The sequence below is a fragment of the Vanellus vanellus genome, assembly GCF_965231255.1.
Source record: "Vanellus vanellus genome assembly, chromosome: 2".
NCBI lineage: Eukaryota > Metazoa > Chordata > Aves > Charadriiformes > Charadriidae > Vanellus > Vanellus vanellus.
In genome coordinates this window covers 78,752,063-78,767,709 of record NC_138906.1, presented here as the reverse complement: position 1 = coordinate 78,767,709, position 15,647 = coordinate 78,752,063, and the positions used below count along the sequence as shown (strand labels likewise).

General features: G+C 41.4%; 1 protein-coding gene across 1 annotated transcript; it reads left to right on the top strand.

The window, feature by feature from the left end:
- The first annotated feature begins 7,875 nt into the window (after window positions 1-7,875).
- On the top strand, window positions 7,876-15,428 carry LOC309686409 (serpin B10-like). Its single transcript, XM_082499063.1, has 8 exons — window positions 7,876-7,903; window positions 9,001-9,178; window positions 10,429-10,542; window positions 12,192-12,326; window positions 12,735-12,852; window positions 13,234-13,376; window positions 13,934-14,089; window positions 14,987-15,428. The coding sequence occupies exons 2-8, from the start codon at window positions 9,011-9,013 to the stop codon at window positions 15,389-15,391; spliced, it is 1,239 nt and encodes a 412-aa protein (XP_082355189.1). The 5' UTR covers window positions 7,876-7,903; window positions 9,001-9,010; the 3' UTR covers window positions 15,392-15,428.
- Window positions 15,429-15,647: the final 219 nt, after the last annotated feature.

The window sequence follows — 15,647 nt, the reverse complement described above, 5'->3', positions numbered from 1 at the left end:
GGATGCAGCCCGAAGTTGGGTGACAGGTATCAGACCTCCATCACCCATCATGGAACAAGTCCTCTCCTTTGTGCCAACAGAGGAGGCTACGGCTTCTTCTCTCCATCCCCAAAGAAGCAAAATAGTCAGCACCATGCCCCAGAGACTTTCACTTTCTGCTGTGTCATGAAGTACAGGTGGATTACCCTCTCTTTTACCCCCAGTATTTCTTTCAGCACAAGTACTGAAGATGGCTCAGACTCACAGCTTTAGGACCCGTCATAAGAGGCTTTTACTGCTGTAGCACCACACCCCATATATATTTGTAATTTCACAGGTGCAAAGAGACACAATTAATTCAGTGGATTAGTGAGTTGTGCAGATACAAGACCACACTTGTTTGCCTGTCTGCAGCCTTAAATGAGAAGGTAATTCACGTAATGTATTTCCATAAAGATGACAGAATTTGACCCTGCGGCCCTACTGTTTATTCCAGTCCTAATTGTTCAAATACTTAAGAATGTGTAAGCAATATTGCTCAGTTGAACAAAGTCAGTTATTTGCAAAAATTGCTCTCCTGAATTTCACAGTTAGAGAATAACTTGGGTTGGAATAGGCAACGGACAGTCATCGAGTCTTAACTTCGAAGATATACCAGGTTGCTCAGGACCCTTCCCAGTGAAGTGTTGCATATCTTTAAGGTTAGAGAATCCACAGTGTTCTGATTAATTTAATTTTAAACATAAATCCAAATCTCACTAATGTAGAAGTAGTGTAAGCCATCCAGCCACCTTAGCTTTCTCTCACCAAATAAGAATTGGCCACATATGAGAATAAGCTTCACCAGTTCCTTCATTTTGATTCTCTCCTGGTCAACCCACAAAGCTCTCACAGTCTTTCCTTACTTTTAACCCTCTTAGAACCAAAGTCTACAGAATATCTCTGTAAATTCCAAGCAGTTCTTAGTCACCCTGTGAACAGCAAATTCCTAGGATGGTTAACAATGCTTAGGAGCAAAGGTCAGGTAATACATAGCTTCCTGCCACACATTTTTAGTTCTAGTAGCATAATTTATACTTTTTATTATATCCATTTCATTATCTCCGTTTTATTACGTGTGGATATCAATGGGCTATCATTTGTACCTGGCCTCCCTTTCCTCACTGTTATATTCTTAAACATCACAAGATAAAGACTTTAACACCATATGGTCTAACTGTCTTGTGACACGAGCAAACACTCACAGTTGCATGCTACTCACAGGAAAAAAAAGATTCCAAACTAATTTTCAGCTTTTATTTCTTAAACTCATACAGCACTTTCCTCCTTTTTCTTAATGTTAGCAATAGCAACCCAAAGTCTAAAATCAATGCAGGCAAACAACGAACTTCTACTAGTGGCCCCTTACAGATAACAGGAACAGGATCCTGGAGGTGAGCAAATCCTTACAGTTGAAGGCTGACTTCTTAGTCACACAGGTAAAATCCCAGTGTTGTGGCTCTGATAAGAGGTCAATATGGAGAGGGAGAGTAGTGAGGTGTCAGATGAGTTCCAGTAAGGAAGGCAGAGATATGGGAATATCGTGGTTTAGGCCAAATCCACTACTGGGGACTTGAGGGACCCCAGATGGGACTGACAGATGCTCCCCTCTACCCCTTTTCAAAGAGAGAGGCAGAGGAGGAAAAAGAGACTTACGAGTTTAGAAGGAACTAAACTATTTTAATGAAGTATTAATAATAACATTTTAAAAAAATGAAAAATATACAAAACCGTATCAAGCTCCCGAGATGACAATCACATCACCAGCTGGCACTGGGGTAGTCCCAGGCTGGACTCAGTGACGGACCGGAACTGGATTCCGGATCTGGATTCAGGATCGGGATCACAGGCAGACGAACAGAGTCCTCCTCAGACATCGGCCATTGAAGGAAGAGAGCTGACCCTTTGATCCCTCAGCTTTTATACTGAGCATGAGGCAGATGGGATGGAATACCCTGTTGGTCAGTTTTGGGTCACCTGTCCTGTCCGCTCCTCCCTGCAGGTGGGACCCCACTATGCTTTTCCGCTTCCGACCCTCCAACGTGGCAAATAACAAAGTTGGTTGGCCTTGGGGGTTATAGCAATAAGTATAAGCAGGAGCCTCTCTGCATACCGTGCCTGGGCACCAGCTACAAACAATTGGCCTTATCACTCTGAGAGAGTGAACACTGTCTGCACAATATGCAGTTAATTTCAGTAGTTAGAAGAGGCCCAGCTAAGAAGCGAAGTTACTGAACAAAATTGGTTCTGTTTTACCTCAAACCAGAACAGGGAATTAAAGGTGAACAAAGCGGGTGGAGGAGAAATCATTAAACTTCACAGGGCTGTGTATAAGAGCAGTTCCTCTTTCCTCTTCCCTCTTTTCTCTTTCATTCTGCCTCATTTCCCCCAGGCACGGTTCACTGCTATGCAGTAACTCCCTCTCCCCAAGGCACTGACTACCCCCACCTTCACCATGTCCTCCTTTTTCCTCCTTGCCCTTCAGCAATCTCTTTCTTCCTCCTGGGGCAGTGAAAGAAGAGGGCAGGGCTGGGGTCAAGCCTTGTTTCTAAGAGGAGAAATGTCAGGGAGAGAAAGGTTAGGGACCAAGGAAGAAAGTGGGAGGAGAGCACTGCCACTCCTGCTGCCTAGAGGCATCATCTGCCATGCAGTAGGGCTGCCTCAACTACAGAGTCTGAGCTGCATCTCAGCTGCACCTGCAGGAGGTGGGGTGAGGGCCCATTCCTCCAGCCACAGAGAGTAAGTGCTCTGCCCCTCCTTACACGTACTCTGCTAACTTTCCTTAGTCTGCTGATATTGCCTCTATATCACTGAATTGTCTTCTGTCATGGCTTGGTCTGTCTGTCTTCCCAGACAAGGAATTAGCAACCACAGAAGAAAGGGATATTAAGAAAACCTCAGAAGATAAAGCCAAAGCTCTAGAAAATGAAGAGAGAGAGACCAAGAAGAAAGAAAAGTCTAGAGCAGCTGAAAGGGACAATTGTGCTAGTTTTAAACTACACAAAAAGATTTCTGCTTTTGGCTTTGAAAGAGCTAAAAGAGATACAAATACCAGTCCAAAAGATAACAAAGCCATGAAGATCTGTATACAGCTGAATGACAACTGGAAAGGGCAGCTCCAAAGAGCTTGGAGATGCTTTGGTAAAGAAGAGCAGATGATCACTGGGATATTTTAAAAGAAGGTCCTCAGTGCAATACCCTGCAAGTTCACACTTTCGCATCTCTCACAAAAGCCTGAGGAACAAACCCAAAACTTTCCGTCTCATTTTGTCTGAGAGCAGAAAGGTACAGGAGATCATCTTGTCTTACTTGTCGTGTATCACGTCCTTAATTTCTATTTGGTCACTGTTATGAAAAGCTTGCTAACTTGAACTACGTAAAGGATGCCAGGTCTCAAGAGCCTGAGCTCCTTTGTGCAACAGGCAGAGAACTTGACAGATGGAAAGACAGAAGAATCTTGCAATGGCAAAAGCATTGGTAAGACACGTTCAAATGATACTAATGACACTCCAGCTCACCCAAGGTCCTTGTCAGTCTGAGGGGGAAATTCCATTCCAAGCCCCCTTTTTGGAGTTACTCTCCAGCCTTTGTCTATGCACTTAACCAGGTAGTTCAGATCAGTCCCAAGGGTAGCCTACAAAGTGTGAAACTACGAAGGGCCAGCAGATGCCGAGCAGATCAGTTAACAGCTACGATTTCCAGCACAGTTCCAGAAGTGAATATCTGGGAAATTCTCCTGATGAAAATTCTGAAAATACTAACTGCCTTGTGAAGCCCCTCGTCATTCCACCAGGCAAGAATATTTGCAGCCGAGCCGTATGAAAAAATAGCAAATGTTTAAATGAGTTCCTTAAAAGAGAGCCCTTTCTCTATACCCTGCTCTTGCACATCAGCACAAGGCTCCTGTTTAGGATGTGCTCTAGTTTAGAAATGTGTTTTGAAGATACATTGACTTGATATTCACGTTCTTCAACCCACAACATGGCACATCTTGCACTAGCGCTGGAGCGTGGGAAACACCCTTTCACACAAAGCAGGGATCAGCTTTCTGATTCAGTAGTAGTGCAGTTGACGTACAGTTACACCCTTTGAGGGACTTCTTCGGAAAAATGACAAGTTTCAGCTAAAGTATATACAAGCCACACATATACGTCATTACTCATAATGCAGTACTACGTATCATGATTGAGAAATTCGGGCCACTCTTCATATTTTTCATGTTAACTGCTACCTGGGATATTTTTAAAATGCTCACCGCCTGAGTCATTCAAAGGAAAACTGCACCCTTGCATATGTGAAAACAGTGTCCATATTCATTAACAGATTAACTATCTCTATTGAGATACAGACATCAGTACTTTCTCAGAAGTGTCGTGCGTCTTAACAGAGCTGAATTTCTCAGGACAAACACTACCTTTATTAATTACAATGTCTAAGCCAAAGTATGTAGAAGTAATAGTAAAGTATGATGAATTGTGCCCGTACCGTCAAATTTCACCACACCTTTGCTTTCTGCAGGCGTGGAGCAAAATGCCTCAGTAATATTTATACAGGAACGTCACCACACCCTCTGGCAACTCATGAGGTTTTAAGTATTGTTAGAGTATGTCAGCCAGGATTGCTCGGCAAGGGGAAGGCTTGCAAACTTACTCGTAGGAGGTACACAAGAGAGAGCTATCCACTCTGTTTCAAAATAAAAACACGTGTATTCTCAATCAAAGCTTTAAAGGGAAAAAAAGATAGCTAAAGAACTAACCTCTCTTAAACTTAACGACTTGAAATTTCAGGATGATACAAACTTACCTTACATAAAAATCTGTTGTAGCACAAACCAAAAACTGTTATAACCCTTCTAGTTGATTCATATAAATTATTAATTTTTTTTTTAGTTGACATGGTTAGAAAAAGCTCATGCCATGCTCTCAATTACACTATGACAGAGGCATCACCCAGAAGACAGTCCTCCTTAGCACAGAAAAGTTCCTGTATGTAGTCATTCAGCACCCTTACTATTCTCACAGCTTCTGTGCCCTTGTCCTCCTTACAGTTTTTAACTCTAAATCGCAGAGATTTAAAAAAAAATGTATCAGACCTCCAAAGGGATTAAAATATTCTCAGATTTCAAAACCGTTCTCCTCCCCATGCTTCTTGTATCTCCTGAAGTCCTTTTAAAGGTTTGGGGACATTTAAAATCCTGTCATGTTTACTGGCCTGCTCTGGCTGAGCCAAAAACTTGAACAGAGTGCTCTGCTGGCTAAACCAGAAATTATTCCCTGCCAAGGAAATAAACAGTGCTTATACTGGTAAGAAAATATTTGCAGATGTCAGGGAAACTGAACAGCTTTCCTTCAAACATCACTTTTTCTTTCGATCTACCTGAAATATAGAACATGTTAGTTTTGAATTAAAGCAGATTTCCAAGAGCTGTACAGAGTTGATAGCTAAAATAAGCTACCAGTGAACATGAAAACAAGCCATGGAAAGTTATATCCTAAAATACTGTGTGAAAGCAGAAACTACGATTTTCTGTGACAGAAAGTCTTTTTCTCAGGACCCTCAAGAGCCTTTCTAGAGCGCTTTAAAATGTTCTGTTTAGACACCAAGCATTTCACCTACTCCTGAACGCAGCTGCTAACGAACAGAGTAACACACTGAGTAGGAAAGTCACAGTGACTTGTGCTAAGTTACACTCAAACTGGAGGAAAACAAAATGCCTTTATATAGCTGAGATCTGGCCAGGGCACTGAAGTCCTGCCAATATTTGTCCTGACCAAATGGAAACATGACTGACCGCAGCAAAAGAGCCCACAGTTTTACCTCCCACAGGAAGGATACTATGAATACAAATATAAGCCTTCTGGTGTGCTGCTGTGTTGACTTGGTATAGACTGGGAGTGAGAGTACTGCCGCTACTGAGTCAGCAGTCGCACCACCCATTGAGCCGTGTCTTCTGGTCCCGCCAATTTAAAAGGATATTGGAAAACCTTATTAATCCATCACGTTGATTTAGCATATGTTGTCCTTTGAGACAAGTATAATTTTAGTTACTCGATATGCTTTTTTTTTTTGTGCTAATGACCAACTATGACATTCAAGAGGTGTTTTAAAAATGTAGCTTTAAAACCTTGTACAAAGGCACAAGCCTCTCGTTCAGTGTAGCCCAGCGTTCCTGCGTAAACAGAACACCTCAGCCACTTTTTGTAAAGCAGCAAGCAGTATTACAAGTTAGCAAATTAAATTCACCCCCGCTTTAAAACCAGAAAATCCACAGGAATTGCTCTAAGGGATGAAGTCTATCCAGTGTATCTATCACTCATTCAACAACATGGCTAAATTTGCAAAGATTACTCAAATCATTTAGGCTTTGGAAATCACTTAAGGCCAATGTCAACAGATTACAACTTTCCCAGGCGCAATGGAAGCAATTAATTCTGCAGCAAACACCTCTCCTACACTACGCTGCTTTCTGGAAAACATAACAGATGCATCTAATTACAACTCACACTGAAACACGCTTATTTTGTGTAGCTACAATTTGAAAAGACCTGAGGGGCAGGAAAACACCATCCAATGATTAAAAGTTCTGTGGTTCCTCACAAGTAGAAAAGCAACTTTAACAAAGCTTTCAGTTCCCAAATTATATTGATTCAGAAGGTTCACCACTGGCAAGGGACTCTCTGTGCCCTCCTGCGCCCTACACCAAATTTTGCAGGTACTCCCATGGCTCATTCCTCTTTACAGGATCCTCTGTGCCAGCCACTGACCTACACCATAAATCCATGTTAAATGTATGCTCGTAGACAGCAGGTCAGAAGAAAGCTCACAGAAGGCTGAGGAGATAGACCTTGTGACTGAGTCATGCTCAGCATCGAGGAGGCAGCCCTGGAGAGAAGTAGCTCCTATCCATGTTTTCAAGGTGGTACTACTGATTAGTGCAGAGAGATAAAGAATGAAATCAAGGGCAAAGGTAGGATTACACAGGGTGTTTCAGTTAGGGGTCAGAGTGGGGATGGACAGCTACAAAAAGGACAACAGAGGAAAGGGACAGCATGACTGCAAGGAAATCAGGGAAGGAGGTATTTTAGTAGCCAAGACAAGAAAAAGAAGATTTGACAGAATATCCATGAAAAAATAAGGAATAGATCTTTGAGGTGCTACATTGGTCAAACAGCAGCTTTCAGATTACAGCAGGGAAACAGAAGCAGAAGAAAAATCAAGTCTAATCTAAGACCCACACCAGGTTTTAGTGATGTCGCCACTGATAACAAAAGCATCAGTCTGGAGCCTATTTCTCAGCCTTCACTATCTCAAAGTGACAACATTTCCCTGGTTGTACAATCTTAGAATCCTCCAAGATTAACAAAATCCATTTTTCTAAAACAGAAACCCACCAGGAGTGACAACTACTTTCTCAGTAGGAAAGAGACAATAGAAAAACTCACACCTAAGAAGTCACTGTCTTTTTTTCTGTCTGTCTGTTCCTCAGAAAGAATTTCTGTTACAGAAATCAGAAAAGAAGTAGGTCAGTGACGGCCTTTTTTTTTAAACCTTTTAAACCGTAAAAGAAAGGTTGTTTTAAAGTAGTGCGGGTTCAAGTTGTCATTAGCCTGTTGCCACAAAGTTGTTTTTAGCAATACTTCTGCTGTCAGTTTTGTAAAGTTCTTGTATGGTATCATTCTCACCATCACTTCACATCCTACTCTGAGATGATTCAGTTCTTCCACAGGGATGTGGCCTTCAGGGCATAACAAATTGCACACTCATGAGTCATAAGAACCTTTGCAGAACTGGCCAGACACACTATAAATTCTCCCTACCCTTCACGTGAACTGCAGAAACCTTGGAGACACCCAGAGCAGCAGTCTTCCTCCCTGCACAAACGAAGGTACTGTAATGATTTCTAGAGATTATTTGTTTCACATACTCTTGGATGATGTTGCTTTGTTGACAGATGCATAGAAAAGAAGGGAGTAGGGATCTGAATTGTGAACAATAAATGCTTGGGAATGTAATTTGCTAAGGCATGGTTTAGAAGGTGGAAGTCTTAAAAATATGCAGGTAGAGCAATGTATTGTACAGAGTTCTGTAATTTCAAGAGCTCACTGGTTAGCATATATATCATAGCAGAGTAAGAACCACCATGTTTGCTTAAGTCAGCTAATTTGTTCTTGTGCTCTTTAGTCCTTACGAACATCAGATCAGCTCCTGGTTTGCAAGCTACTAAGGACACAAACTGTTCTTATTCCAAGGCCACCTTATACCAACCAGAATATCTCCCAGTCCCTGCCTAGAGCTCTCAGTTAAGCCTGCAATGTGAATGATAAATAGCATTTGTGGTCTACTGAATACGGAAACCTTGTCCTGCAGAAGAACTCGGAAGCTAGGATCTGGGCTAGCACTGTAAGACAGAGTTTCAGGACGTTTTTGAAAGTCAAAAAGGGAATTCAGGATGCTTAGCATGCAGTAGTTGGGGTGGTGCTTGCCCAAGCATTGGAAGGAGTATTTTGTCCTGTCCGAAAGGAATAGTTTGACTGTTACTGTTGACTGTTACTGTTACGGGAGTATTTGTTCACTACAGTTATGAGCATCAAAAGGCTCTTGCACAAATTGAAGCATAAAAGTTGTCATAAGAGACAGTCTCAGTATCCCCTAGCCCAGGCACTGGTGAGTAACATTATCAGCTGTCACTCCAAGATGCTGTAAAGGACAGTGCAATAAATGTCCTGGTGAAATATACACAACAAGGTTGGTGGCTGCTTTTTCCCTAACCTAGATGATAACCGCTGTCATCAGCGTGTCATCAGGACACGCTAAACCTTATATGACTTTGTAATAGTTAATCCTCCTCATTCTTCATATAGATAAATATTTTTAGAAAGCCTTTAAATCACAAAAGAAACTTCAAAACCTGAAGAGAAACTTGCAGAGACATAGTCACAATTAGCAGTTTGCTAATAGCATCTTTTCTCCCTTTCTGTGCAGGTTCAGAACAATGGAAGCTTTGAATAAAGCAAACACAAGCTTTGCTCTCGACTTTTTCAAACATGAGTGTCAGGAAGATGGTGACAAAAATATTTTGTTCTCCCCTCTGAGTATTTCATCTGCCCTGGCTACGGTTTATTTGGGAGCCAAAGGTAACACTGCAGATCAGATGGCGAAGGTGAGTCTGGGCTCCAAAAGGCAGCTGTCTGAAAGGGTTGATGTCTTGGAATAAGATCCTCTGTGCAAGAAATTTACTGTGACAGAACAGAGGAAAGCCATAAGCAGAAAAATTACTCGAATAAGAACTCTACACATATATATATCAGCTCCTGTTTCACCCCTGATGTGCACTGCAACGAATAGGCCAGTTCTCCACTTGTGCAGGCCAAAGAAATAGTCTAGTCTGGAAACAGACCCCCAACAAATGAAAGAAGTGGCACTGATGATATTGTCTCCTTTTAAATCTCACCAGCAGAAATAAGGGATCTTTACCCTAAAGCTCAGTAACCTGAGCACTCACCAGGGAGTGGGAGACCTGGATTCTCCTTCTACTCTGCTATAGATGATTCCCATCTCACCTCTCATCTCTTCGGAAAAGAGCCCCTACAAAAAGACTTTCCCCTATAGTTATTGCAAGTTTTGCACTTTGCTAAACATAAATCCACATCCACACGATCAGAGGAGAAACGCGGTGAGACTACAACCCTTTCTTTGGGGTATGTATTTTACAGGCAAAATCACTTACTGGAATCCCTAAGTCATATTTGTGCAAAGTTAAGAGCTTCAGCAGGCAGCAATGAGAACAGCCCCAGTGCACGGTTACCCAGCTCCTGTGGTAGGAGGTGAGGCTTGTGAGTTTGCATTTGCTAAGGCAGAAGATATTGTCCCACAGGCAGTGATCTAACTCCTGATTTACAGGACAACAGGGGGCCAGCAGGGTAACAAAGAAAGGAGTGATGTTCTGTTTGGAAGAAGGGAAAACAATGAAAAAAAAGGCATAGCTCTTCTGAAAAATGTTCCAACGCTGGATGCACCCCTTTGTAGCCCGCGTAAGGTGCACATTCCCAGAGCAAGGGATTTAATGCGTGAAAGTGCCCCCATCATTTTCATGCTTTCTGACACATAGCAGTGCTCCATTTAGACTTCTGCTTTGATGGTATTCATCTGGAGATAACTGGCTCTTCCCAGGTATTAACTGGTCAGCCCAGGGCATAACTCAAAGCAGGCAGATTCCTCTAGAAAGGCTAATTACATGAGAGTTTTGCCCCGCAACCCTCAGCTTAGTGTGCTCATGCTATTTTGTAGACATGGGCCTCAAGGCCGAACCAAAGATTTCATATTCAGTCAGGAATCACCAGTCCCATGACATCACTGAAAGATTTTACAGATTTTCTATTGTTGCGTTTATTATTGCTTTTTCCACTATAGGTACTTCACTTTAACAAAGCTGAAGGAGCCAGAAATGTCACCACAACCATAAAAATGCAAGTCTATTCCAGAACAGAAGAGCGTCTATCAAATCGATGTGCCTGTTTCCAGAAGGTATCTCACCAAGTCTAGCGATCAAGTTATGAGCATGGTCACATCTTCTCTTGCTTGTATTTTCCTTCTGCATTTGCATTTGCCTATGTTTGCCTGCCTCAGAACGTAGTGTACACAATTAATTGGTATGGCATCTGCGATACCTTCATCTAATGCAATACTTATTACATGATACCCTTTTTTAGGCAGAATTGCAAAAACCAACCTCAAATTTGCAAAATTTAAAATTTAATGTTACCATTCTCTGTCAATATATCTCTTGATCTTTTTCCTTTAGCTTTGAGGAGAGATTACTCCTCAAATTATTACTGTTCAGTAGCTAGCTATTTAGCAAAAGCCTGTTCTTTGAACAGGCATGGCGCCTGCCTCAGTGAGCTAATCACAAAACCAGAGCTGCCCGCCCACACATTTGATTGCAGCATCAAGACAACAAAAAACTGAGTATTAATTTTTCCAGGCTACCTATGCTTGGTGGGTAGCCTTCTTCAGAAATTAGTCTCCATTCCAGTTGACTAGTTAACAAATTAAATTGACATGTTGGAATTTCCCCAGGTAGACCAGTTGCTTGCAATAGATCTTAGAGAAGTGGAAATCATTATATTCCTGAGTTATTTCTTTGACATACTGGCAGGCATCTTGTACCAAAGTATACGTAATCTAAACCAGCAGAAAAATACAGAAAAGCAGATGTAATCCCTCTGAGTCAGTAAAGGCAGGTTTTCCTCATTGACAATTCAACCATGGTGGCATCAAGCTCTTCTCCCTGCTCTTTCCAGTCATCCTTATTCTTTGTGGGAGTGAGCGATTTCCCTGCAGGCTGCCCACAAAGCCCCAGCGGCCGCGAGTTCTGATGAATGGGAACTTGGATCTGCATTCCACAGCCAAATCCTATGGTGGGAAGATTTATTTTAGGGGCTACGTCAACAACTCATTTGCACTGCATGAACAGGAGACAGATTGTTCCTCATGAGTAATGCTTGTCTGAATTGTAAGAATTACAGAGTGCTGTGGGTAGGGCAAAGAGCCCATTCTAACAGTGCAGAAATTTAAGTGTCTGTTCATGCCTCTGCTTCTGATGTAATGACAAGATGAATACAGCACAGATTTTTAGTTTACTAAGTCACAGCTTAACTTCCTTGAGCTCACTTTAGAGTCCGAGCCCACATTCTTTTAATCCTGTTACTTCAAGATAACTAATTTACTGCAATTACTGCAACATTAAAAGAATTGCAAAATATTAAGAAATTTAGGGGCAAACTTTCCATGTAACACGCTCAACTTTCATGAATGAAAGGAATCACACAGCCAAATCTTCACACATTGTTTAACAATAACATTCTCTCTCTCATTCTCCGGATATACTTAGTTTCACAATCTCCACTTAGAAACCCTGAAATGTTTTACATAGTTCAGGCTCTTACCACTTGCACTTTGAGACACTTGCAGTGTCTACACCATGTCTGCAACTTTTAATACTTTCAAATGATTCTTTTAATAGCTGTCTGGTTTAGAACACCTCTTGTCTTGCAATACAGGTAACAGACCACCTCAACAGAAATACTTTACATGGAGCTGCATGAAAGAAGAAATTAGAAATTTCAACTATTTTACACAACAGATGAGTAATGTTTTTTTTCCTCTTCTCCCAGACAGAAATTGGCAAATCGGATAATATCCACACTGGGTTTAAAACCCTCAACTTTGCAATCAACCAACCCACTAAAAATTACCTGCTTAAAAGTGTCAACCAGTTATACGGAGAAAAAACACTGCCTTTCAGCAAGGTAGGTAGGCCATTTATTCAGATGATGTAGTGCCATTTAATCTTTATGATCTATCTATGACAATGTACCATAAACTATATGCTTTTAAATATTTTCATTACATCTGCAAATCATGTTGCTATTCTTAACATAAATATTTTCTATGAGACTCTTCCTGAGACTTTGGACACTAAAAGTTTAGCTTTATGGGATGTGTATCTAATTTCAGGGTAATTAGCAGATGTGGTTATGTGCAAACATTTAAATGGAGTATTTCCACGAAAAAAATACTTTGTTCCCTTGACAAAATGCTGTGCTTGTAGTCTGTGTTATCTTTATCATGTTTTCTCTCTCTTTGGCTGTAGTTATTTATTAGCATTCATATTGGCAGCCAACAAACATAAGACAGCTGTCTCTCTTGCACTGCAGGAATACTTACAGTTAGCCAAGAAATACTACAACGCCGAGCCACAATCAGTTGACTTTGTGGGAGCAGCAGATGAAATCAGGAGTGAGATCAATTCTAGGGTCGAACACCAGACTGAAGGTAAGCCTCTGCCTCTCCTCTCCCAATTCAAAACCAAGCCGTTTTGGCATCGAACACAGTCTCTGTACCCAAGGGGCCCAAGGCAGGTAAACGATTCACCTCTGAAAGGTAAATCAGGTCAGTTTTTCTAAAGCAGTCATCCACTGACGAGCCGTTACTTAAATTAGTGTCCTCTATCGGAATATGTGAGGAATGTGACTTACTCTTCCTTGTAAATCAAGGTTAGCCCAGTAATCACTTATTTGCGAGTAATCTCAAGCTAGAACCATGCTCTGTCAGCACTTAACATTTCCCTGGTTTATATCCACAGAAATTGTGCCAACGCTTACTCCGAAAAAGTAGAACTGCACAAATGCGTAAATCTCCTTCTGTTTTCTCTAGGTAAAATAAAAAATCTGCTGCCTCCTGGATCCATAGATTCCCTCACCAGACTAGTCCTGACAAATGCTCTCTACTTCAAAGGAAACTGGGCAACAAAGTTTGAAGCTAAAGCTACCAGGCAAAGGCCTTTCAGAATAAACACGGTATGGGAATATAATGACCTATATCCCTGCAGGTAGAAAAAGCAGTGAAAAAGATGAGGGAGAGAAATTCCTGGCAGTCTTTAAATCCGCATGAAATCCGGCATGAAAGCTACTTCATTTAATGCATAAAGTATATTTTCTTCACCACATCTTTAGCCCAAAGACTGCACACACATACTAGCACCTGAACCACGAGAAGCTAACTTGAAACAAGCTTCCATTCTCTGAAGGCAGGGAAAACAAAGAGGTGCACAAAACTCTATGGGTTAGTTCTTTACATTTTCACTTATAACCATACGACAAATCAGAGCGGAACAGAGCTTCCTGTAACAGGTGGCATCTGAGACAGCTTGGATAGCCTGCTTACCTTCCAAGTGCCTTTCCAGAAGACCAGAGGTCCTCTGTAGGCCCTGTGGCCTACCAGTTAGAGCCATAAGGATGTCTCAGACACACTGGGCAGCTTCTACAGTAAATACAATAAACTTCCACTGTGCTACTTTAACTCAGTCCTTTACTGTTCAGTAAAAATGGCAAACATCTCATTTGATTTGTTGCAGCATACAACCAAGCCAGTGCCAATGATGTACGTGAGTGATAAATTTAACTGGGCATTCGTAGAATCAGTCCAGACTGATGTTCTTGAGCTTCCATACGTCAATAATGACCTCAGCATGTTTATCCTGCTACCAAGTGACATCACCGGCCTACAAAAGGTAAAGCAAATGATAACATAAATCATGTGAAAAATCAGAGAGTGTCATTATTTACTTATTTTATGCACGTGCGAGGTAAAAGATCAGGTTGCGGTCACGTTTTTAGAAAGAAGTTTCTAGGGGAATCAGTACCTGATCAGGGTCAGGGAAAAGCAAACCCCAAACGTGGACTAGCACTGTGAACTTGAAACTCTTGGAGCTCAGACCAGATTTCTTACTCTTGGCAGCTGGCATTTCTGTGGTTCCTAATGTTGATCAGTCCTGGAAATAAGTAACCCAAGCCCCACAAGACTGGCTCTTCTTCCAGCTGAACAAAAATGAGAACAGAAAACCAGCCCTGCTGCAATTCACTGTTTGTACTGATTCAGACACATATGATTTCATTCAAAAAAAAAAAAAAAAAAAAAAAAACCAACACAAATTGGACAGCCTCCATTACTTTCCAGGAAGTCCAGAGCTAATACATACGGACACTGCCACCTTCTGTAAAGAGAAGGATCCTGCTTTTGGATAATAAACTTACTAAATTCTCATTTCCATTAGTGGGTGTTCTGCAGGAGGAAGGCTCTTTTCAGTAAAATCTAAAATGTAGGGAAGACAGAAATGTGAACTGCAACCAGACTATTATTACTTGACACTGATGTTTTTGTTCTACAACTATTTAACTCTGCTATATTCCCTGAAAATCACTGAGAGCAGTTCAAATACTGCATTGATCTACCGTAGAGCAACATACTCCTTTAGTCAGAAAGATCTCCTAATTGGTCTTTCACTACTGGTTGGGGTTTTTTTTGTACTCTTACAACAGCTTGAAAAGTTCTCCATTTAAGAAAAGAGAAGGAATAGCCATCAGGGCACGGGTTTTTAACACTCTGATTCTCTTTTTACTAACTGCAGCTAGAAAGAGAATTGACTTTTGAAAACTTGTCTGCATGGACCAGCCCAGAACTAATGGAGAAAATAAAAATGGAGGTCTATCTGCCCAGGTTCATGTTAGAAGAGAAATATGACCTTAAATCTACTTTGAGCAGGATGGGGATACAAGATGCCTTTACTGAAGGTCAAGCTGATTTCACAGCAATGTCAGAGAATGGCGAGCTGGTTTTGTCACAAGTTTTTCACAAGTGTTATCTGGAAGTCAACGAAGAAGGCACAGAGGCAGCAGCTGCCAGTTCAGCAGCACTGGCATCAAGAAGTCTTGGTGCTACTATTACTTTTGTAGCAGATCACCCTTTCCTCTTCTTTATCAGGCACAACAAGACCAAGAGTATCCTCTTCTTGGGAAGGTTCTCTTCCCCCTAGAAACTTGACCATTACTAAACAGGTTCTCGCAACAGCAATAATGAACAAAATACACACCACGAAGAGCATCTCAATAGTCTGTGCACTACTTCTTCATTTTCCTGTACCGTTGACAAACCTCTCAATGTTAGAAGAGAGCACATATTAAAAATAACCTGGAATTCAAGCCTCTGGCTCATTTTCCTTGCCAAAGAACCTGAAAATGCTTAGCACTACACTGTAAGTACTGAACTGTGCACAGAAGAACATTGAAGTG

Excerpts from the sequence above, each read along its gene's own strand:
- LOC309686409 (XM_082499063.1), top strand. The coding sequence starts at position 9,011 with ATGGAAGCTTTGAATAAAGCAAACACAAGCTTTGCTCTCGACTTTTTC. Across the intron at positions 10,543-12,191 it reads GATGTGCCTGTTTCCAGAAG|ACAGAAATTGGCAAATCGGA; the intron begins GTATCTCACCAA and ends CTCTTCTCCCAG. Across the intron at positions 12,853-13,233 it reads GGTCGAACACCAGACTGAAG|GTAAAATAAAAAATCTGCTG; the intron begins GTAAGCCTCTGC and ends TGTTTTCTCTAG.